The sequence below is a fragment of the Poromitra crassiceps genome (genome assembly GCF_964638095.1).
Source record: "Poromitra crassiceps genome assembly, chromosome: 30".
Classification (NCBI taxonomy): Eukaryota; Metazoa; Chordata; class Actinopteri; order Beryciformes; family Melamphaidae; genus Poromitra; species Poromitra crassiceps.
Window position 1 is genome coordinate 15,460,295 of NC_139652.1, and position 24,678 is coordinate 15,484,972.

The 24,678-nt window shown below is 47.6% G+C and overlaps 1 protein-coding gene across 1 annotated transcript; it reads right to left on the reverse strand.

The window, feature by feature from the left end:
- Positions 1–192: 192 nt before the first annotated feature.
- On the reverse strand, positions 193–23,526 carry LOC310800425 (uncharacterized protein; the record flags this gene model as incomplete). The annotated part of the gene is made up of 10 exons (XM_083663023.1): positions 193–885; positions 1,013–1,116; positions 1,292–1,437; positions 1,708–1,872; positions 1,981–2,085; positions 2,323–2,536; positions 3,224–3,279; positions 5,360–5,492; positions 5,898–5,986; positions 23,361–23,526. 10 exons carry the CDS (start codon positions 23,524–23,526, stop codon positions 726–728), a joined length of 1,338 nt encoding a protein of 445 aa, XP_083519149.1. The 3' UTR covers positions 193–725.
- Between the last annotated feature and the right edge of the window lie 1,152 nt (positions 23,527–24,678).

Consider the following 24,678-nt stretch of genomic DNA (forward strand, 5'->3'; position numbering starts at 1 on the left):
TTAACAGGTCAACTTCCATTTCTTCTCACATGGATTCAGAACTGATTCACAGCATCATGTATGGTAAATTTTGCTAATTTGTTTTAGTAAAAGACTGAGCTGTAAGCAAACTGAATCAAGGCAATCTCTGTTTCTAAAACATTTTATTTCTCAATCCAGACAGAATAAGTTGGCAAAATACATTTGATTTATATAGCACTTCTGTTCTTGTTCACTCATAAAAGCAAAGTTTGCAATGTACTTTATCATACAGCATAAAAGAAAGAAATGTAAACTATACAAAAATAAAAAATGGCAAAGCACATGGCAAAGGTGGTTAAAAATAAAAACACCACAAGAAAATGACAAACCTGCAAAATGACAGTAGGTCAATGAAGGTGTAGTTTGATGTGATTTGAAAGATAATACTGAAGTAGCTTATCTAAGTGCCTCAGGCAGGATGTTGCACAATCTAATCTTACTAACAAAAATCACTTAAGTCTTGAGTTGAGACTGTGGAAAAGAGGAGCTGGTAAATCTACACTTCTACTGGATGCTTAACAAATACTGACGCTGGTCACAACCATAGACTGTAAATATAACAGACATTCTTGTTCTGAAGCTATGACAAAAAATAGATGACAAAGTGCTTTACAAACAATAAAAGACGATCCCCTAAATCTCTGAATGACAATCTTGGTGTTGGTGTAAAGTCACAATATGTTTTCATTTGAGATGACACAATGTTAGAGGTCAATCACTTTTTCGCAGCCCCAGTGTTGCAATAAATCACATCTGGCATCATTCCAGCTGTCTAGTACATGATTATAATGTGTGTCAACACAGTCTGCAGGTCTTACACCATTGTGTCGATCATTGGGCTGGCGTGTGGCTGTGTTCCAGAACCTGTTTAAAAAAGAAGAAGAAAAACAGTCAACTGTAGATGGAAAATAAGATGCACAATGTATTATCATTATCAGGACAACCTGTTGACTGTTTACTGTTAAATAGGACTGAAGAATGAATGTCTTACTTTGGGCTGTTCAGAGGTTTACCATCCACCCATTTCCAGACTCCCTCCTCATCCCTGTCACTCAAACCAATCCAGATTTTCTTGTTCAAGGAATTGATGAATTCCTGTTGAATCGTTTAAAAGACAAATTACAACACACACTTGTGAAGCACTCAAACAAAGTGTGGAAAGTAAGAGTTTTAATCTAACTTCATCCAATTAAACACCCTCTAAAGAGACTTTTACAATCAAACAGCAAATTTAGGAGAGAGAAAAACATGTTGCCACTTTTCCCTTTACCTGTTCTTCTTCAGTGTTTATAATGACCAGGTGTGCTCCTCTCTGTATGCAATCCTGTCTGCTGTCCTCCCAGGTCTTTCCATCAGTAGAAATGTAGTAAATCCTGTTGCTGAATGGGCTGCATCCTCCATCTTTACAGAAACTCTCTGCAAGAGGAGAGGACATGCACGTGTGCATGTGCACGCGCACGCACACGCACACGCACACACACACACACACACACACACACACACACACACACACACACACACAGGCTCAGATTAAAGCCCTATTTGCATGGGATCAGTATTATCTGGGGTCTGGTCATTTGCAATAGCTTTATGTGTGTGTGTGTGTGTGTGTGTGTGTGTGTGTGTGTGTGTGTGTGTGTGTGCGTGCGCGTGTGTGCGTGCGTGCGTGTGTGTGTTAAGACTCACTGCGCTCAAACCAAGTCTTTGTGTTTTCAGCCCAGGTCTTGTTGAGGGTCTTTGTGTTTTCAGCCCAGATCTTGTTGAGGGTCTTTGTGTTTTCAGCCCAGGTCTTGTTGATGGTCTGCAGTTTGTTGAGGGATTCTTCCTCTAGTCTTCCATCAGTCTTTGTATCTGCACAGGAAATCCAAAACAGTGGTTAAATTTAGGTAGAGACAAATATACAAAATGGATGCTGAAGAGGGCAAATCTAATGTGTGATAGAGGAAGTGAATGGCTCACGGTGGACCACAACGCCTATAAGACCAGCCAGTAGGAGAAGACACATCAGCAGCAGACACACTACAGTCACCCTGTAGGTCTTGGTCACTAGCTGGATAACATCAGCTGTAAGAAGAACAAGACAGACCAGCCATGTTTTAGTAACACAAGCACCAGAGGGACTGTTACAGCTACGGAATATTGCTGTTCATTACAACATGACTGGCTATTTTCAGTTTTTGTCGTGTGTGTGTGTGTGTGTGTGTGTGTGTGTGTGTGTGTGTGTGTGTGTGTGTGTGTGTGTGTGTGTGTGTGTGTGTGTGTGTGTGTGTGTGTGTGTGCCCGTTCGGTTGTGCTACTCACCTAGTTGCTGATCTGGTGTGTTCTCCGTATTTGATCTGGGGTCACGTCCTCCATAGTTGTCTAAACTATCAAAGATGTCCACTATCCTCTCCTCCACCTCATCGCTGCCTCCAGCTGTGACTAAGGCCCTCTCTTCCCTCTCTCGTAGATACTCCTCTCTTTCCAGAGGATCTTCGTTGTTGTAGTTGTGAACGTGCTCAGACATCTCCATCTTCTGCCTCAATCATCAGCTACTGGGTGTGAGTGTGAAACCAGTAAACAATACAGATATACAAAGAGCTGTGTTAAACAGGATATGGTTTTAGAGAAGCATACATGTAGGCAGTATCACATCTCTCAGAGTTTGAACCAGTATTTTTAGCACAGAAACTCCCCGCCAACACTAAGGACTTTGATGAGCCCCTAGTGAAAAAGTTCTATCAAGCCAAAGGGATACTATAGTCCAGTAAAAATGTCACTTGACCTCACACTAATTGCAACAAAACCAAACTCAACTGATTTTGTATCCTCAATATGTCCTCAATGAAGGAAAAAAAAGTGTTAAGGAAATGTATGAAGGGAAATTTTTGAAAATTACCTATATGATGCTACCAAAAACGTTTTTTTTTTTTTTTTTTTTTCCCTTGAAGCAAAAAACACATACAGGATATAAGTGATGAGATTTATGGCACATTAAAAAAAAAAAAAAAAAAGCTTCCATAGGCTTCCATAGGCTACCATCATATTTAGGTCATTTTCAAAACTTTCCCTTCATACATTTCCTTAACACTTTTTTTCCTTCATTGAGGACATATTGAGGATACAAAAATCAGTTGAGTTTGGTTTTGTTGCAATTAGTGTGAGGTTGACCCACATATTTGCGTAAAATGCCTGGACTACTAGGGGAACAGTTCTCTCTTGCCGACTCTAATAAAGCCACTGGCTTGGATGCCATCCCAGCCAGGTTCCTCTGAGATTCTGTAGAGGTCATTGTCCCTTATGTTACTCACATCATAAATCTCTCAATCTCATAATCCAAGATCCCACTAGAATCTAAAAAGGCAAGAGTTACAGCTTTATATAAAAAGGGCAGTATGAAGGAGCAAAGCAACTATAGGCCCGTTTCGTATTTTAAGTGTCCTGAGTAAAATCTTAGAGAGAGCTGTCTAACAGATTTTTAATTATGTTAACCTGAATATTTTATATGATTTTCAATCAGGTTTTAGACAATTTATAAACTAAATCCATTCAGCTTCTTTGTGAGTGGCTTCACTTTTCCCCTGCCCAGGGCCGTTTCTGGCCCTTTTGTGGCCCTATCCAACATCTTACAGTGGAGCCCCCAAACCACTGTCATCATAATATCCCTGAATGAACATGAATGACGAGGCATAATTCATCATCAATAAACCTTCTAATTAATCAATTACGCACAATATTCAGGTCACAGGAGGAAATGTAGAACCCAAGTGCTTTAAGTTGGCATCACAAGTGGCTCTGCTGCCGCTCTGCGCAAGTGTTTGAGGAAGAGTGGGAGGAGGACACTTGAAATATGTACACACACCGTTTTCTACACAGTTCAGCTAGGAGAAGCGGAACTATACCATGATACACCTCACACTTCCTTGTTTAGTCATAGCCCGCATATGCAAACAGAGAGAGAGAGAGGGGGGGGGGGGGGGGGGGAGAGAGAGAGAGAGAGAGAGAGAGAGACCCTGGTTGAATGTCCGTTGTGTATTGAGGTAGGTGGGGTTTCTCATCATCATCATCATCATCATCATCATCAGTATATAAATGGGAGCTGGGGCTCTGTCTGTTTCTCTGTTTCACTGTGATGTCATAAATCCCACTGTGACATCATCCGTGATGTCATCAATCCCACTGTGACATCATCAGTGATGTCATAAATCTGACATCATCACTGATCCTGGTCTCATTGGCCACACAGCAGCCGAGCTGGGCCAGCGAGCTGCAGGGCGAGATCCCTAGTTATTATCTATAAAAGGGAGCAAGTGGACTATGTTTCGTAAGTGGGCTCTGCTTAAATCTTTGTCCCACTGATGATGTCACTCACAATGTCTATGACATCATCAGCGATGTCATCAGTGACATCATTATTGACCAAAATCATCTTATGACATCACCGATGTCCCATTAACCAACCAGCCATTTTTTCAAGGCGAGCTTAAAAGAAAACCTGGAATTAAGGGTCTTTATACTCTCAGGGAGTTTGTTCCATAAAATAGCTGCTGAGTAAGAGAAGGTACATTTACCCTTTAAAGATTTAAATTTGGGGGGAACAATGTTGGAAGTGCTTCCTCTTGTGGAGTAGCCATGTACATCACTGACTTTACAGAAGTAGTCAGAGAGGTAGCGAGGAGCCTCCCGTTTAAAAATCCTGAAAACCATGCACAGTTTGATCTGAGAAACCCTCTCCTCCACTCTGAGCCACCTAAGGCTAAAGAAGTGAGAGGGGAGGAGATGGATTCTGGGATGCAGTTTCAGGATAACCCGTATTAATTTATTCTGAGATGTCTGAAGCCTGTTTTTGAGTTTTATGGTGATTGCCGTGAACCAGGAGGAGCAAGCATAGTCAAAATGACATTGAATCAGAGCATTTGCCAAGGTTTCAAGGGCACTCTTGTCTATGAAGGATGAAATTCTGGCTAAGAATTTGGTTTTTTGATTTACTTTGGAAATTACTTTTGAGGCCATGCTCTCTCCAGAGAGTTTGTTATCTAAAATGCAGCCAAGGTACGTAATCTCCTCCTTAGTGTTAACAGCTACGTCACCGACCATAATTTTAAACCCGGGGGACTTTTTTAAATTAAAATTTGACCCAAATAAAATAGACTCCGTTTTCCCCAGATGAAGTGATAATTTGTTGTCCGAGAGCCACACACTAACACTGTGAAGCTCACTGCTCAATTTCCTTTCGATCTCCCCCTGTCCTTGTGAGAGAACAGGAGGGCGGAGTCGTCCGCAAAGAGGAACAGGTTGCAATCACAGGCCGATTGCATATCGTTTATATAAATTAAAAAGAATAAAGGCCCTAAAATACTTCCCTGGGGGACCTCACACGTCAGGGGGAAGGGACAAGACAGCGTTCCGTTTATGCCCACCACCTGCTCCCTACCCTCCAGGTAGGACCTAACCCAGTTGAGGGAAGTGCTGTTGAAGTCCAGGGCCCCGAGCTTACACAGTAGAACGTCATGGTTAACGGTGTCAAATGCTTTTTGAAGGTCCAGCATGACCATACCATAGTATTTACCAGAGTCTACTTCCTTCCTGATGTGATCGGTTAGAAAAAACAGACAGGTGTCAGTTGAATGTGATTTTCTGAATCCAGACTGAAATTTAAACAGGAGCTCCCGAGATGCAAGATAACTGTCAATTTGTTCAAAAATGACTCTTTCCATTAACTTAGATATGGAAGAGAGAACTGAGACTGGGCGATAATTTCCTGGTTCTAGTCCTGGCTTGTTTGAAATCATGGGGGACATGACCTTCTCTAATAGACAGATTGATTATATGAGTAATAAAAGGTGAAATCAAATCAGCTGCATCTCGGATGAACCTGCTTTGGATGTTATCAATACCTGTAGCTTTAGACGCTTAAGGGCCCTGAGCTTCAACAGCACCACCTCCTCTGACACCTCCTGAAACTGGAAGTCGTCCGACCGTACTCCTAAATTCGAGTAAAAACTCTCAATGTGGTCTTTACCATACCGTCCAGAGTGGGAGGGACGGTATACTAACCAAGGAGCTAGCAATGGTTGTAAAAAATCTATTAAAGATGCTTGTAGGAAAGACAACTGGCGAGGAAATATTTCAGATTATAGACAGCTTTTTTAAAGACAACAATCTGGAGTGGAAATCTTGTAGTCATATCTGTACCGATGGTGCAGCTGCAATGACGGGGAAAATCAAAGGACTGTGATGCACTGATTTGAACTTTTGCTTTTTGGATCTACTTATCTTATGTGTGATATTTTGCCTGGTAACAGCTGCCCCCAGAACTGTCAAAGCTTATGAAAGACAAACTAGCTCAGGTGTCTTTTTAAAGGTGCCAAGTGACTGAATAGTTGAAACTGTTACTGTGTGAGTCTGAATATATCTATCTCTATATAGGATAATATTTTGCTAATTCTCAATAAGTGTATAGCTATTTGTATTAAAGGGGAGTCATTCAAAATGATTTTAATTTAATATTGTTTTAATTTAATAATCAGTTGTGTTGGATAGTAAAAGTTGAATGAGATTAATGGAACAAATTTGGGCGAATCATCAACACGCTGTCAGGGGGTACACTTGGCATGGCAAAACAGCTCAAGGGGTACACGGCACAAAAAAGGTTGGGAACCACTGCTCTAGTAAACTGAGAAATTAACTGGTGGAGACTAAAAAGTTTGCAAAAAGCCTTAAAGGCTTTGAAACTGGAGGAGTCATGTTTTAGCATATTTGTGTTCAAATCTCCAATAAGAATTGTTTCGCGTTTACCGTGGTCAATAGCGTTGAAAAAAGACTCTTCCAGATAAAAGTCTGACTGGGACGGTGGACGGTATAAAATCCCGACTAAAAGGGGTTTGGTTTTAGGCATTAAAATATCCAGCCAAACCGCCTCTAAATGGGCATTTTCCAGATCAGACCTTACATTGAAGCAAATGTCCGATCGAATGTACCCGCACACCCCACCCCCTTTGCTGTTTCTATCTTTCCTTATAATTGAATAATTTTGTATTTCAATCTCAGAATCGCTAATGGAGCTATCCAGCCACGTTTCTGAGAACGAAATAATATGAGCCTTGTTGCTCGCAAACAGCAGCCTAATTTCATCTATCTTGTTTACAAGACTCCTAACATTGAGGTGGATGATATGCAACCCTCGAGCCGACCACAGCCTGTCCATAGACATGCACAAACTGTCTGACGAGGGTGGGGTGATTGGGGTGGAAAGATGGGTTAAGCTCTCCATCTGAGCTAAGGGGCCTGGATTAACATTTATGTTACCAGATACTAACAGGAGTAATAAAATCACGGATCGGGTTAAGGCATTTTTGATACCGTTATTTGGCCATTTAACCTTGGCAATACATGTTCCTACAGACACAGATTCATGCAGGATAATATATTTTAACACCAGTAGAGCAGGAGGAAAAACAGTTCTTATGTGATCCACTATGAGTAAATTAAAAAGACCGTCCATTGTAAAGTTAGAGTTAACTTGACTGACAGTGTCCGTTTTATCACTAGGTAAATGAGCAGAGACGTACAGTTCATTTACATGCACAACGGGTGTCAGGCCCGTATCTAGCCTGCCACACTAGGGTGGGCTGGTAGGGGGCAACTTTGGCGGTAGGTTGCCAGAGGTTGTAGGTTCGGGGATGGGGATTAAATTGCATTATATTCAGTGGCACTGGAAGTACTTTTAGGTAGGAATGGACTCTCGGTGCTGCCTGCAAGGGCATCGCCGAAGAAAATTTGACGTTTTTTGGACTTTCATCCAAGAATATTTAATTTTAAATTAACATTAGGATTATACTGTTGTGATGTCATGATTCAGTATCTTCTCCTTTTCTCACTCACTTTCATGTAACCACCTGCTCTCCCTGTAGTCGTTTTACACTACAACAGACAGCAACACAGGCATAAACACTGAACCAAATTGTTCCAGTAGGAGTCACCATTCTGTTTTGGGTCACCAAACTGTAAGTAGGAACTTTCACTCAGGTGACAGGCCAATGTTTACATTATTATTGTCAAAACTATTAGCAAACTGTACAAACTAACTATTTACAAAACTTTTGCTATATTTCCAAGACGTTTAGTCTTATTCAAACTCAAACTGTAAAGTGACAAAGAAAACTACTTTGAAAGCAGATTGACTTACCCTAAAAATAAATAAAAATACTTCATCCAGTTTAAAATAATCAACTCCATAATATTTATTTTCATTGGATGAGCTTATTTCTCAAATCAAAGTAAAGCTATAACTACTGTTAGGTGCCCTAAACTAACTAACCCAGTGGTCTCCAACTTTTGGGTCACGACCCTAAGTGCGGTCGCCTGGAATTCAAAAAGGGAGATTTTTTTTTTTTTTTTTTTTTTTTTTGGGTGGGCATAGCCCACCCCTGCCCCCCCCTAGAATCGGCCCTGGGAGAAATCATGGGGAGAAAAGCTAAAAAAAAAAGCAAACCATGTTGAATTGGGCCATAGCTGGACCACGGCAACTGTCAAAAAGCGATGCTGGTGGTGTAGCACTCAAGTCCGGCTGAAGCCTGGGGGTGCTGGGCTGTAGCTGAGGTGCGTCGTTAGCTTTAGCATCTTATCAGGGATGTACCAAAGATACTAGGCTAGCTATAGCCTCCGGAGTAGGCCGACAGGAGCCGGTACGAGGTAGCCCGCCACCTTGCCCATTATCTCTATACACATTGTTAATCATGAACAAATGATGAGCAAATCATTAGTAAATGATTTACAAGTAATTAGTTCATATACATTATAAATAACTTCTAAGTCATTCAGTCTTTATATTCTAAACATCTGTTCTGTCTACCAGTATCTCGTCACTTTACACATTTGTTAATCATGAACAAATGATGAACAAATCATTAGTAAATGATCTGTATATACAGTCATTTGTTGATGTATCATTAATTACTTAAGGTAGCCTCTTAAAAGCCTCAAAACAATTGTCAGTGGTGTAGTCTACGTGATACGCAGGTATACGCAGTACCCACTAGGAAAGCTCCAGGATTGGAGTATATACCCACTTAAAAATGCCCAATAAAAAATGCAACAATATAGTTTTGTGACAAAACTTTCACTTCAATGATTTTGTTTCACAAATACCGGGTAGATAACAGGGGAAGGCATCTCCTCTGGTTTTGAAATACCACTTGCATCAAATCAATATCAGATTCTGCTATTAAATTACAACAAAAATACACAAGGACACATGTTTAGGTTTGTTTATTTATAGGCTACTTAATTTAGGCCTATATGTCATTATTTAGATATATATATATATATATATATATATTTAGGTCCCCTATATGCTAGTGATTCTCAAACTTTTTCATATCAAGGGCCCCTAATTTACTCCACATCAGGGCCCCTTTGATGAGATTTTGTCTCTCAAACCAAAATCAGAGTTCCATGCCTGTATTGTAGCTAGAGAGATGAATGTGAAACTATGATCACAACAAACATTCCCTACGACTTTCGACTATCATTTCAAAAGTGAGAGTTACCCTATAGCAGGGGTGCCCAACCAGTCGATCGCGGTCTACTGGTCGACCGCGGACTGACCCCAGGTCGATCGAGAGGGCTCAGAGGGGTGTCAAAAATCGATTATAAAAAAAAAATCGAATAGAATCTTAGCCCTCTGAATTGTAATCGAATCGTGAGGGCAGTGAAGATTCACACCCCTAATGTCAAGTGGTTGTGGGACAACGAGAAAGTGTTGTGAGGTTAGTTACTGCTGCAGGCTGGAAACGATGTGTGTGCGTTTGCGATGTTGAAACTGGACTGGTAGATCTTGGGAGGCTGGCTACTTGAAAAGTATATCTTGGGTCAAAAAAGGTTGGTCACCCCTGCCCTATAGCCACTTCCACTAGAGAATTCCCCTATAGCAACCACAGGGAGAACTGAAGGCAAGAGCCTCAGCAAAAGTTGGTAAAAACAGGAAGCATGCCCAGATGCTGATTCAGCTGAAGAAATCCCCCAGAATGATTCAACACTTGACTTGACCATGATTGGTTAGAGATCTCAGAGGTAGACTATTCACCTTATGTAGCCACGCCCATTTGACCCGGTTCTGTGGCCGTCCTACGACTTCCGGCAAAAAAAGAAGAAAAAAAAAATGGCTGGCTGCTCCAATATAATCTAACTCTGAATTAACTAATACTTTAGCCAATTGTATGTAACATACCAAATAAAAGCAAACGGCAATGTCTAAGAATGCAACGCCATGTAACTGGCTCGTTAATTCTCGCATTCCAGGGAATTATGTTATCGTGTGCGGGTCTTATAGACGTAAGTGGCTCGAGCTGCGCTCGGAGGACAGAAAACCTTCTGAAGCTTTCTTTGTTGGAGTTCAGGTATGTTTTACAAGAAAGTGCTCGTCATTGTCGACGATAACGTTATCTGACCTGGCTAACAGTGGATAATCCGCTTGCTTGCTGTGTACCGAGCTCAAAGTAGTAGGCTACGTTTTTGTTTTACACCCTGCGCTGTCCGCTCCAAAAACAACTCTCTTCTTCATGACGTTCTTTCATATTTGGCGCCGTGACCGCCGGAAGTGTTAGACGGACCCGGAAGAATTTGGCCCACTGTAAGGTCTGAACATAAGGTGAATACAGTAGGAGTGATTATAGATTCACATTCTGCAATAAAAGTAAGCAAAGATGACTTGTGTGAGGACATGAGGACATGAAACATTTGATCATGACTTATGTACTCATATGATCACATTGCACCTTTTCGCCAACTAGGTCGCTGCTAGATGATGTCACTATAGGTTGACTGTACAGTACAGTAGAGATAACAGGCTACGGTAGTTATGTTGGTAAAAAGGATTTTGAATTCTAACAGGCTCACAGTTATCTACAAATGATGCAACACATTTATGTGTGGTGAGTTGGCCAGTTTAGGACTGCCAATATTTAGCACAGGCCAAAGATTTTCATAATTGTTGGTCATCTTTCAAGACCCACAGTAAATTATCTATTAGCACCAAAGTGATTTGCAATACCTCAAAATGAAGATGTACGTCTCTGGGTTCACCAGGAAAAAAAAGTGAGCTTTTAGCATGTTCTGTATTCTACTTATAGCCATTTATATACACCCTGTTTTCACCAAAAAGGTCTCTCTGAGAAGATAAATTGCAGAAAATGGCATTTTTGTAAATCACACAATCTCAGGCAGAACTCGAATTCTTTTATTTTGAACTGTATTGACATCAGACATGTAAATATTATTCATTATGACACAAATGACAAAAAAAAAATATATATATATATATATATATATATATATATATATACATGAAGTGCTTTTTTTACATTCAACAATACAGTTTACTCAGTGTGAGTGAGTGTGATCATAGAATAGAATGCAGGGATCAGTGATCAGATCAGAGATCAGATCACACACACACACACACACACACACACACACACACACACACACACACACACACACACTCCTTACCGCGAGATCATCCGGGTCCTGTCGCATTGGAATCCAGTCTTCCTCGCCCTCGACAGGAAAGTGGCCGTGCTGCTTCGCTCTGTGTGAAAGCCATTTCTGTGGCGAGGCTGCTGTTCTCCTCCTGCTCACACAGTTGTGACTCCGTCTTGTCTCTTTCGGGCTGGGACACAGGAACGGGGTCGAGGGACCAGGATCGATCATGTTGGTCACGGGTTTGACTACCGCGAACGATCGATGTCCGCTGCCCTGCAGCAAGCCGATCAGCTCGTGCAGCGCGCTGAGGGGTGTTTCAATGGCGTTTCTCCTTTGCACAAGGAAGCGCGTTTCTCTGTTTTCTGTTTTTCCTCCTGCTCATTTCAAAACAACAGCTGCGGTATGTGTTTGTTAACGTGTAGTCGGCTTGTCTTTGAGGCTAGGGACCTGATAACATGTCACAGGCTGGGGAAGTGTTTGAACTACGCGCTGCACTAATAAAAACAAAAACACGTCAAACACGTCTTTGGCGTGGATGGCTATTCCTGATAACACGTCAAAGACGTCTTTGGCGGTGAATGAGTTAAGAGCAGCAAATAAAAGCACAATGCATATGCACACAAATGTACAGTACATGCAAGTTCATGAATGCAAAACACGCACGCACGCGCGTGCACGCGCACGCACACACAGATCCACACACACACGCATGCACACACACACAGATACACAAAACCGTACACACACACACACACACTGACACACAGCTTATCTGCATATGTGTGTGTGTGTGTGTGTGTGTGTGTGTGCGTGTGCGTGTGCGTGTGCGTGTGCGTGTGTGTGCGTGCGTGCGTGCGTGCGTGCGTGTGTGTGTGTTAAGACTCACTGAGCTCAAACCAAGTCTTTCTCTTTTCAGCCCAGGTCTTCTTGAGGGTCTTTATGTTTTCAGCCCAGGTCTTGTTGAGGGTCTTTGTGTTTTCAGCCCAGGTCTTGTTGAGGGTCTGCAGTTTGTTGAGGGATTCTTCGTCTAGTCTTCCATCAGTCTTTGTATCTGCACAGGAAATCCAAAACAGTGGTTCAATTTAGGTAGAGACAAATATATAAAATGGATGCTGAAGTGGGCAAATCTAATGTGTGATAGAGGAAGTGAATGGCTCACAGTGGACCACAACGCCTATAAGACCAGCCAGTAGGAGAAGACACAGCAGCAGCAGACACACTACAGTCACCCTGTAGGTCTTCTTCACTAGCTGCATAACATCAGCTGTAAGATCAACAAGACAGACCAGCCATGTTTTAGTAAAGCAAGCACCAGAGGGACTGTTACAGCTACTGAATATTGCTGTTCATTACAACATGACTGGCTATTTTCTTTTTCTTTTTTTCTTCCCCCCCCCCCATTTTTTATCCCATTTTTAACCCCCATTAGTGCTAATTCAATTTATTTGTCCTGGTTGCTGCTCCACCCTCTGCCGATCTGGGGAGAGCCGAAACTGGCTCCATGCTTCCTCCGAGACATGGGCAGTTAGCCAGCTACTTCTTTTCACAGGGGAAGCTTCACCGGTAGGACATAGCACGTGGGAGGTTCACGCTATTCCAACCAGTTCCCCTCCCTCCGAACAGGTGCCCTTAACGACCAGAGGAGGAACCACATTAGCAACCAGGATATTGCATGTTTTGGTGAAGGGGGTTCCTACACACACACCACCGTACCCCCCTTGACTGGCTATTTTCTGTTTTTGCCGTGTGTGTGTGTGTGTGTGTGTGTGTGTGTGTGTGTGTGTATGTGTTTTACTTCGTTTCGAACTCAAGCTCTCACTAGTGCCTACAACGCTGCGTACGCAGCCCTATGGAAGACTGTCATTTTGCTCCAAAATTACTTTTCATTAAAACCGACCACCCACCCGTAGGTGGCGTGGTGCCCCCCAGGGATAATCACTTTACGTTTCTTCCAGCCGCTGAGAAGACGTGTTTTCGAAAGCTCCGCGGTTAACTCTGAGTTAGCTCTCTACATAGCTTTAGATACTAGGCTCGTTCCGTCTTATTAGCCCACCTTAAGAGGTTTGCATGGAACGGGGTAAAAGCAGGCTTCGGGGACCCGATCCTGTTCTCTCCACCGGCGGCGTGGGAACAAGTCATCTAAAAGCTAAGAGTATCTTCCTTAGTTAACTGTTTATTGCTACCGCCGTGTAGTTGTGCTTGCTACCGCCGTGTAGTGGGTTATTGCTGCTGCCGTGTAGCTCTGCTTCGCTCCCCCGGCTGGGGCAGCGTTATCGTTTGAGGGCTGACTTAGGTCCGCGCTCAAAACTGTTAGGCTAGGTTGCATACGTGCTGTTAGCTTACAGTGTAGCACTAGAACAATAGGCTAGCTAGCCTGGTTCTTGCGGATAAGCTAGCGTGCACCCGTGTGGTTAGCATCCATATGCTTGTTTTAGGCGCCGGCTATATTGTCAGAGCGCGCACGTTACTCCAGACAGTAACGTTGGATATATAATTAGCGAGTTGCTCAGTGCAGCTAGCTTGGACTAGCTTGTAGCACTCCAGCTATCTGGCTGCATCCCCAGACAGGGTAACGCACCCAGTTGTGGCAGATAGCTAGCGTGCACACGTGCAGTTAGTGTCTGTGTGCTAAGTACTTTAGGCGCCAGCTACCTCTGTGTAGGGCGCGCGTTAAGCGAGAGTAGTAGCTAGAAGCCATGCTCTTCAGTTAGCTAGATAGCTAGATTGCTCCCGTGCAGCCAGTATCTAGTGTTGTGTAGCACTCCAGCTTCTTACCGTCGCAGGCTATAGCTTACACGGTAACCCCGTTATTCCTGTTAGCAGAGAGAGGGGGGAACAGCTAGGTGCTGTGTTAGCTGTGAGGCTACACTGGCCGGTTACGACCGGCACAATGAATGAATGTGTGCACTGCCTAAGGGCATGAGCACGCTGCACAGGCGTTGCTGGGACCTACATACTGCTTGTAGTGTAGATATTACTGGCGTCGGCCCCGAAGGGGGCACTCTGAGATTTAGCTGAGCGAGTACGCTAGCTAAAAGTTGTGTTGGCCGCTTCTCTCAGTTCTTACGCCATCTTAGCCAGCTTGCTTGTCTGCTAAGTGTTGCTTGCCTCGTGCAAATAGCATCTACTAGATTGTAACTCCCTCTGAGGAGTTTCTTCTGAGATTGACTAGCTTCGCGGGGCGCTGGCCTCTGCCTGCGCCTGCGGTCACACTTGCTTCCCCGTGTTACTCAGGGTAGAGACTCGCTGCACCGGCTTGTGCGCAGGCTTGTGTTAGCGCACGCTTGTCTCTCAGTGCTTACGCTAGCTTAGCTAGTAGGGATGGGCATCGAATTTCGAATTTTCGAATAATCGTTGTTATTATCAAGGTCGACTTTTATTATTGAAAATCGAAATTCAAATTTTTTTTTTTTTTTTTTTTTTTTTTTTTTAGTGAAATGTTGCATTGTCTCCCCTGATTCTAAGTATAGTCGAATCGCTTGGTTTGAGCAAGTAAAACAATTTTTATAAGCATTTTAAGCAAGGTTTCTGGAAAAATGAATGGCGGATGAAATCCCATGAAGAGGGAGAGGGGGTGACTTTGGCACCCCTTTGGCACTCAGACCTGAGCCTACTAAATATTTAATGAACCACTCATGATTGTCAAAACTGTTTTTTATTTTCGAAAATGTCAATGTAAAAAAAATTAAAAATGTAAAAAAAAAAAAAAAAAAAAAGTTTTTTTTTTTTACATTCCCCCCCCCCCCCCGAATTTCGATTAAAAATCGACTTTGGCCAGCGAATTTCGAATAGTGTTTTTGCTAGAAATGCCCATTCCTATTAGCTAGTGGCTTGTTCACGCCTGTTCTCGCGGGTTAACAGGTTGTGGGTATTGTTGCCTCCCCTTCGGGCTGGGCTATTGCCGCTTACGTTACCGTTGCACGCGCACGTTCGCTAGCCTCCGGGTTGCTTACTGTCTAGCCTGTGCTTCTTGCTAGCCTGCTAGCTTGCTTAAACGGTACTCCCGCTAACAGGGTGCGGCCCGCGGGAGCTTGCTATTAGTGATTAGCGTCCGGCTTTCTCTTGCTACTAGCAGGGAAAGTCAGCGAGGGGATGGGCCGTGTGTATCGCTACATTGGCCGAGTATGAACCGGCACGATAAGTGCGTGTTCTGCCTTGGGCATGAGCACGCTGCACAGGCGCCTTGAACCCTCGGTCTTGCAGCTGCTGGGCTATCTTCACGAGCGAGCCCTCCAAGGGAGCAGTTCGTGGGGCGATGCCCAGGGCCGCAGCTAAGCTCTTGAGAGCGGACCAAGGTCCGCTCTCAAAGGAGTGTGAAAGCTAGCTTGCATACGTGCAGATAGCATTAGTACTGTTTAGCACAGAACGACAGTATTGTTGCAGATAGCTGGCGTGCACCCGTGCAGTTAGTATCTGTGTGCTAAGTACATTGGGCGCGAGCTACCTCCGCTACAATAGAAGTACCGCCCCTTGCTGGCGCTACGCGTCCAGCAGGGGTTACAGCTCGCCAAGGTCTGGGCTCAGTGCCAGCCTTTGGCTTGTAGCTCTAAGGACAAGCCCACCGCCCTTGGTGCCCAAGGCCCGGGGTGGTTGGGAGCTCTCCATGGGTCGCACTCCCTTGTTGGAGCGCCCCCTGCAAGCACAGGGAGCCTGGCAGGGGGCACAGCGCACCTTGGTCCATGGCCACGGCCTGGCCTCGGTTGGCAGCGCTCAGGTCAAGCCCTCCGGTTGGCTCACCAAGGCTGGGCTCAGTTCCAGCCTGCGGCTTGTAGCTTTAGACCCACCGTCCTCGGTGCCCAAGGCCCGAGTTCGGTCGGGAGCTCGCCCAGGGTCTCATACCCATCATCAAGGCTCGCCTTGGTCCATGCCTACGGCCTGGCCTCGGCTAGAGGCTCCTAGGACAGCCCACCATCAATGGCACCGAGGGCCCATTGCTGGTCGGGAGCTCGCCTGGGGGCCGCTCTGTCGGACAAGTCCACGTGCGGCCGGTCTCGAGAGAGAACGTTACCTCCGCAGTCCCCCCAGCCTACGAAAGTCGCACGGCAGGTTGGGGTTACTTCGATAGGACACACCCACGGGGCGCGTCAGTGGGCGGAGCTTGCGTAAGAAGTTCTCCCCCAGCATGCACAGCTTCTACGGAACTGACCATGCGGCAGGGGGTCGTAGCCTCTCACGTCCCGCCCCCCCCATCAGGGTACCGGATCAAAAGGTCCCGGTGCCCAACAATATGCTCATGACGGGTGCCGCTCCTTTGGCCACAAGAGACCATCTTGTACAACAGGCTCGATGCCTGGGAGCATCTATGTTCCCCGTCCCCATTACGGCGCACCCTCCAGGAAGGGATACGCTCTACAATTTGCCAGGCCCACACCCACGTTCGACGGGACCCCCGATCCGGCCGTGGAGGGGGGAGGCCATGGACATACTCCACAAGGAGGTTATTCGTTCCTCGCCAAAGGGGCGATTCGCTCGGTTCCCAAGGCAGATGTGCGCTTGGGTTTTCTGCCACAGGTACTTGTCGTGCCCAAGAAGGACGTCTCCATGCGTCCAAAATCGGACCTTCGGCGTCTCAACAAGACGCTGAGGAAGTCCTGTTCCAAATGCTCTCTTCCCCGCCTGTTCAACGAGTTGAGACAGGGAGATTTCTTACTTCCGGAGATCTGAAAGATGCGTTCTTCCATGTCCACATGGTCAGGAGACACAGGAAATACCTGAGGTTCTCCTTCCTGGGGAAGGCTTACGAGTTCTGTGTCTTGCCTTTCGGCATGTCTTTGAGCCCGCGAACCCTCACGGTGTGCGTGGAGACAGCCTTGGCTCCCCTCCGCGCGAGGGGGATCCGCGTCTTCCTGTATCTCGACGACGTTCTCTTAGCAGCCGACTCGAGGGTCCGGGCCACGGAACATACCAAGGTGGTGACCGATCACCGGCAAACCTTAGGGTTTTTGGTGAACTGGCAGAAGAGTTGCCTCGTCCCAGCGCAGGCGGCGACCTTCCTGGGGCTCGAGCTAGGCTTCCTGCGAACCTTTCGCCAGAGCGACAGGTTCGCACGGTGCGGACAGCAAGCCAAGGACGTTAGGTCTGTTCCCTCGGTGTCAGTGCATCAGTGCACAGTGATGTTGGGCCTGATGGCCTCAGCACTGCATGTGCTCCCGCTGGGGAGGCTACACATGCTCCCGTGGTCCAAATCTGGTTTCTCAGGCTTCGCCTGGACTCGGCCGGGGACCGTCATCGCAGGGTTCCTCTGACAGGTCAGGCCTGGCAGGCGCTAGCCATATGGGCGGACCCCCGTTACCTCTCGAGAGGTACTCGGTTGGGCCCTGTCCCGCTCAGGATGGTGATTCGCACAGACGCCTCCCTCTGGGGAGGGGGTGCGATTTGTGGGCATTTTTCAGCGAACGGCCGGTGGGAGGCTCAGGAGCTTCGCCACATAAACGTGCTAGAGCTGAAGGCGATTCGCCTGGCTCTGCTTCAGGACAAGCCCACCATCAATGCCGCCGTGGGCCCATTGTTGGTTGGGAGCTCTCCTGGGGACCGCACTGCCAGACAAGTCCGCGTGCGGCCAGACTCGAAGGGGAACGTTGCCTCCGCAGTCCCCCCGGCCTGCGGAGGTAACACTTCCAGCGGCTCACACATGGGCACCATGTTCTGATTCGCTCGGACAATATGGCAGCGATCGCCCACCTGAACAAACAGGGCGGTGTGCGGTCGGGGGCGCTGAACCATAGCGGGGATTCACCTGTGGGTGTATCCCCATCTCCTTTCAGTGTCAGCGGTCTATCTGCCGGGACGGCTGAGTTACGACCGACCTGCTGTCTCGAGGCAATCCCCGTTATACGGAGTGGTGCCTCCACCCTCGGGTGATGGAACAGGTTTGGGCCAGGTTTGGTCGCGCCCGCGTCGATCTCTTGCATCGCGGCGCGCGACACACTGCCCACCGTGGTGCTCGATCCAGGAGGACAGCCCCCGTTAGGTCATGACGCGCTAGCGCACGCGTGGCGGAGGGAGGGGCTCTATGCGTTTCCCCCGACCCCCCTGATCCGTCAGGTGTTGGACAGGGTGAGGGAACAGCGCCTCCGGCTCGTTTTAGTCCGTTTTGGCCCAGGCAGACATGGTTTGCGGACCTGGTCTCCCTGGCGCAAGATCCGCCCTGGGCGTTGCCGGTACGGGCCGATCTCCTATCCCAGGCGGAGGGGGAGGTGTTCCACCCCTCCCCAGGCAGGTGGAAGCTAGCAGTCTGGCTCCTGAACGGGACCAGTTGCTAGCCCAGGGCTTGCCTGATAATGTGGTATGCACTATGCAGCAAGTAAGGGCGTGGATCCAGTGAACTGCAGTGTGCGACCAGTTCTCTGTTTCCTTCAGAGCCTGCTTGACGCGGGTCAGTCCCCGCAGTCGCTTAAGGTGTACGTAGCCGCGATTTCTGCTTGCCACATGGGAATTGAAGGGAGCCCCGTGGGGGCGTACCCTTTGGTCTCGCGCTTCATGAAGGGGGCGCGTAAACTGCGCCCGCCGTCGCGGTGCGTTTTTTCCCAAAACTGGTTACGATGCTGGACGGGCTAACGGGTCATCCGTTTGAGCCCTTGGACTCCGCCGATTTAAAGGTTCTGTCTTTAAAGACCGCGCTGCTGCTGGCCTTGTCGTCAGGAAAGAGAGTTGGTGACCTGATTGCCCTCTCGGTGCAGCAGGTCTGTATGGTTTTGGGAATGATGGGCGCAGGGTTACGTTGCGACCTAACCCGGCTTACCAACCTAAGAATATTAATGTCAGCTTTAGGTCTATGGTCATAGACTTATCAGCATTCTGTCCCCCGCCGTTCAGTTCGGGTGAGGAGTGACGCTTGCACATGCTGTGCCCAGTAAGGGCGCTCTCGGCCTATGTGGCCAGGACGCGTTCATTACGCACTCCAAACCAGTTGTTGGTCTGCTTTGGCAGAAGGTTCAGGGTGGCCTCCTTTCCAAGGATCGCTTATCACACTGGGTAGTGGAGGCGATCGCTTTGGCATACTCTGTCGTGGGTAAGATACCCCCGGAGGGTATCAAGGCGCATTCTACGCGGGGTGTTGCGACATCCTCTGCGTTGTTGCGCGGTGTTTAGGGGAGGACATGTGTGCCGCGGCCTCATGGTCCTCTCATCACACTTTTGTTAGGTACTACAGTCTCGACGTGTCCGGTTCGCAATTCGCGCACGCGGTGCTGTCGGTGGCAAGAAAGTAGTATCGTTGCCACTCTAATATGTCAGACGGGCAGGCATGAACGTTGCCATATGGCCGTGGTTCACCGGTGCCTTTCGGGTCGCCCTGTGGGGTGCTCCCGGCAGCAAGGTCGGTTGAATTAAGGCACTAGTGAGAGCTTGAGTTCGAAACGAAGTAAAACATTAGGGTTGTGCTACAACCCAGGTTTTACGAGTGAGAACGAGAGCTCTCACTACCCAGCCTTGCTGCGTCGATGCGTCACGGGGTGCGTCGGATCTCAGCTGGCTGGAAGAAATTAGAGTGATTATCCCTGGGCTGACAGGACGTGACGTAGTCACGTGGATCCGTGTCAGCCCCAGGGGGGCACCACGCCTCCTACGGGTGGGTGGTCGGTTTTAATGAAAAGTAATTTTGGAGCAAAATGACAGTCTTCCATAGGGCTGCGTACGCAGCGTTGTAGGCACTAGTGAGAGCTCTCGTTCTCACTCGTAAAACCTGGGTTGTAGCACAACCCTAATGTGTGTGTGTGTGTGTGTGTGTGTGTGTGTGTGTGTGTGTGTGTGTGTGTGTGTGTGTGTGTGTGTGTGTGCCTGTGTGGTTGTGCTACTCACCTTGCTGATCTGGTGTGTTCTCCGTATTTGATCTGGGGTCACGTCCTCCATAGTTGTCTAAACCAGAGGTTCTCAAATGTTTTTCAGCCAAGGACCCCTTACAAGATAGAAAATATACCGGGGACCCCCTCATTCTGATTTGTGATTTTGGGCTAAGCTTAATTGTTTCCACTGTAACGTGCTTGACTTTTAATTTGATAGGTTTGTTAATAGAATGTAATCCATGAACCATTTTAGATTTAAAGCATAAACTATTTTCGTTGAACTATGAAGATTTTGCAAAAAATATATATATATTTTTTTTTATTACATTACATTTACATTACGTCATTTAGCAGACGCTTTTGTTTTGTCCAAAGCGACTTACAATATCACAATTTGTCAACAGTACAGAAAACCACTATGCAACACAATCAATGACAGCCAAGATATTTTGATAGACTAGCACCATGTAGGAAGTAGTTTGAGAAGGAATAAGTAACATGTAGCATTTTATTTTTTAATTAAAAAAAAAAAAAAAAAAAAAAATTTTTACCTGAAAACTTTTCGCGGACCCCCTGGCAAAGTGCCACGGACCCCTGGGGGTCCGCGGACTCCCATTTGAAAACCACTGGACTAGCACCATGTAGGAAGTAGTTTGAGAAGGAATAAGTAACATGTAGCATTTTATTTTTTAATAAAAAAAGAAAAGAAAAAAAAAATTACGTGAAAACTTTTTGCGGACCCCCTGGCAGAGTGCCACGGACCCCCATTTGAGAACCACTGGTCTAAACTATCATAGATGTCCACTATCCTCTCCTCCACCTCGTTGCTCCCTCCAGCTGTGACTAAGGCCCTCTCTTCCCTCTCTCGTAGATGCTCCTCTCCTTCCAGAGGATCTTCGTTGTCGTAGATGTGAACGTGCTCAGACATCTCCATCTTCTGTCTCAATCATCAGCTACTGGGTGTGAGTGAGTGTGAAACCAGTAAAGAACACAGAGATACAAAAAGCTGTGTTAAACAGGATGTGGTTTCAGAGAAGCATAAATGGAGGCATTATCACACCTCTCAGAGTTTTAACCAGTATTTTGAGTACAGAAACTCCCCGCCAACACTAAGGACTTTGATGAGCCCCTAGTGAAAAAGTTCTATCAAGCCAAAGGGATACTAGGGGAACAGTTCTCTCTTGCCCAAGTCTCAATTTCAACAATCACCAAATTGCTCAGTGGTCTGGACTCCAATAAAGCCACTGGCTTGGATGCCATCCCAGCCAGGTTCCTCTGAGATTCCATAGAGGTCATTGCCCCTGATGTTACTCACATCATAAATCTATCAATCTCATAATCCAAGATCCCACTAGAATCTAAAAAGGCAAGAGTTACAGCTTTGTATAAAAAGGGCAGTATGAATGTAGCGAAGCTTGTGGGCTTGCTGGGGGCGAAGCTTTTGGGCTTGCCTCGTGAAGTGTGCTGGATCGTGGATGAGGGCTCACGAGCTGTGATCGGTCAGAATCACAGGGATGGAGATAGGGACCGAGATGTCGGTCCTCGGACGCGGTTGAAATACCACTGGTGACCTGGTGGCTGGCTGGGTGTAAGGCAGTCGGTCACCAGGGCCTGGCTGGTTGTAAGATAGCCAGGATTCAGCTCGGTTTCGGATTTGGTCGTGCTAATGGTTGACATTATGAAGGTAGAGTAGGAAGTAAGAATACCTGAAGGAAGTATACCGGATGTATAAGGGAGTATAGCGTCACAGAACACCTTGTTTATATCCCCGCGTTTGTGATGTCACAATGTTCAGGGAGCTATGACATCATCGGTGTTATGTCTGACATCGCCGATGACCTCACAGGTGAACTCTGACGTCATCATTGATGATGTCATCATCATTACGTCGTTGGCGCGCCGGCTCGTGGGCGTCGACTGCCCCAAGAACAGGCCTGACGGTGGGCCATTATGGACCCTTTTCTACAGCCGCTCCCAGATTCCTGTGGGGAATCTGTATTCTTCCAGAAATGGCCGGAATGGTCCTCCAGTCCCACCTGGTATAGGCAGGGCTTGGTTGATTATTCTGGCAGTGAGGGGGGCTGTGGTCCGCTTGGCCACCGGCCGGGTGTAGGTATGGGTCTACACGCTGTTGTCCAGTCCCGTACATCACAAGAGCCAAGATTTGGTGACTGTCCTCGTTGGCCAGGATGTGTGTGGGAGCTGGGGGTCTACCCAGCAACTGCTGTAGTGAGCTGTAGTGGCCTCTGGGGGCTTGAGTTTCCAGTTGAGGAAACTCATGGTCGTGAGGTCAGCGCGGGAGCCGCTCAGGAGCCGGGGGTCTACCCAGCTACTGCGGTAGTGAGGAGCCTCTGGTTCTGGTGGCTTGAGTTTCCAGTTGAGGAACTTCAGCGGCGTGAGGTCAGCGCGGGAGCCGCTCAGGAGCCGGGGGTCTACCCAGCTACTGCGGTAGTAAGGAGCCTCTGGTTCTGGTGGCTTGAGTTTCCAGTCGAGGAACCTCAGCGGCATAGGGTCGGTGAGGAAGCAGTTTGTCTGCCCTCGTTGGAGGGAAGCCTCGGCCCCTAGTGCCTCGTTGGCCGCCCCGTGGAGCGCCGGTGTGGGATAGGTCTGCTCTGGGCGAATTGCCGGCGAGACGATGAGGGAGACGGCCGCCCCGTGAAGCATCTGGGGCTCCTGCCTCGCCGTCCTCAAAGGCATGTCCACTTGCTCCACTTGCTCGGACTTCTTGGCCTCCCTCGAGGCCTTGGCTGGAGTTGTCTCCATGAGCCCGGGCAGGGCCAGGAGGTGAATTCTGGGAATAGGTAGTTGAGATGGCTGGTCCCGCCCTCTGGGGGGGTCCCAGCTGTCGTGTCCAGCTATCTTGTGGGAATGATTGACACCGTCCGGCTGGCTGTGCCCTGTGCTGTTGGTCCCAACGTTCGCCGTGCCTACCTGAGTGTGGGGTATCCCAGTGGCGGGGTCGGCCGCCCCGTTGCACTGTATTGCATGCTCAGGGTCGGCGACCTCTGTCCTAGGTGGGAGTGTTGGTGGCATTGGCACTGGAACAGTGGGTTCCGTAGTTTGGGTCGTTGGCTCTGGAGCCACCGTGCTGACCTGACCCTGGTCGCGGGAGGTGAGGCACAGGTGGAATGTTCAGCCGGGGTGTGGCCACCGGTGAAGTGGGTGGCGCCCTCCGGGGCTCCTGCTCAGCTTGGCTCAGGGTTATCTGCTCTCTAGCTTGGAGGGCCTCGGCCTGGAACCTAGCATAGCCCTGCGCCATTACGGCTTTCATCCTTAGGACCTCTTCATGTAATGTTGCTTGCTGTGCCTTCCTCCTAGCGCTAGCGTGACCAAGGGCCGGTAGGGCTCTGGCCTTGATCCGTAGGAGCTCCATAAGGTTCTCTGCAGCTTCATCTGCCTTAAACTCAACCCTTATCTGGGCTAGATCTGCCTCATGTTGTGCTACCTGAGCAAGGAATCGGTTTTCCTGGTGGCTGCGGATGAGCTCCTGCCCCGGTTGGATCGTCTGGTGGGAGTGTAGGGGGTCTGGCCCCTGAGTACTACTCCGAACCCTGGATACTCTGCTGTATCCAGATTCGATCTGCTGGGGAAGGGATTGCTCCTCTGGTCGGCGAGGTGCCGTGACCAGAGCAAGCTCACCTGACTCCTGCTCCATCTCTGAGCGTCGCAAGTCCTCTGATCCGCTCGAAGGACCAAATTGTAGCGAAGCTTGTGGGCTTGCTGGGGGCGAAACTTTTGGGCTTGCCTCGTGAAGTGTGCTGGATCGTGGATGAGGGCTCACGAGCTGTGATCGGTCAGAATCACAGGGATGGAGATAGGGACCGAGATGTCGGTCCTCGGACGCGGTTGAAATACCACTGGTGACCTGGTGGCTGGCTGGGTGTAAGGCAGTCGGTCACCAGGGCCTGGCTGGTTGTAAGATAGCCAGGATTCAGCTCGGGTTCGGATTTGGTCGTGCTAATGGTTGACATTATGAAGGTAGAGTAGGAAGTAAGAATACCGGAAGGAAGTATACCGGATGTATAAGGGAGTATAGCGTCACAGAACACCTTGTTTATATCCCTGATAGTCAACCAACCCTAATTCTCTCACGTCACTCCCCTCTTCCAGGAGCTCCACTGGCTTCCCATCTCGGCCCGCATCAAATTCAAGACACTGGTACTGGCCTACAGGGCAGTACACCAGTCAGCTCCCCGGTACCTGCAATCCATGGTCAGGTTCCAAACCTCTCACCGCTCCCTTCGCTCCTCCACCAGTGCAGGTCGCCTCGCCCCTCCTTTGCTACGGGGGCTCAAAAGTCGCTCATCCCGATCTCGACTCTTCTCGTCCCTGGCACCTCAATGGTGGAACGAGCTTCCACCTTCGGTCAGGACAGCTGAATCACTGCCGATCTTTCGGAAAAGACTAAAGA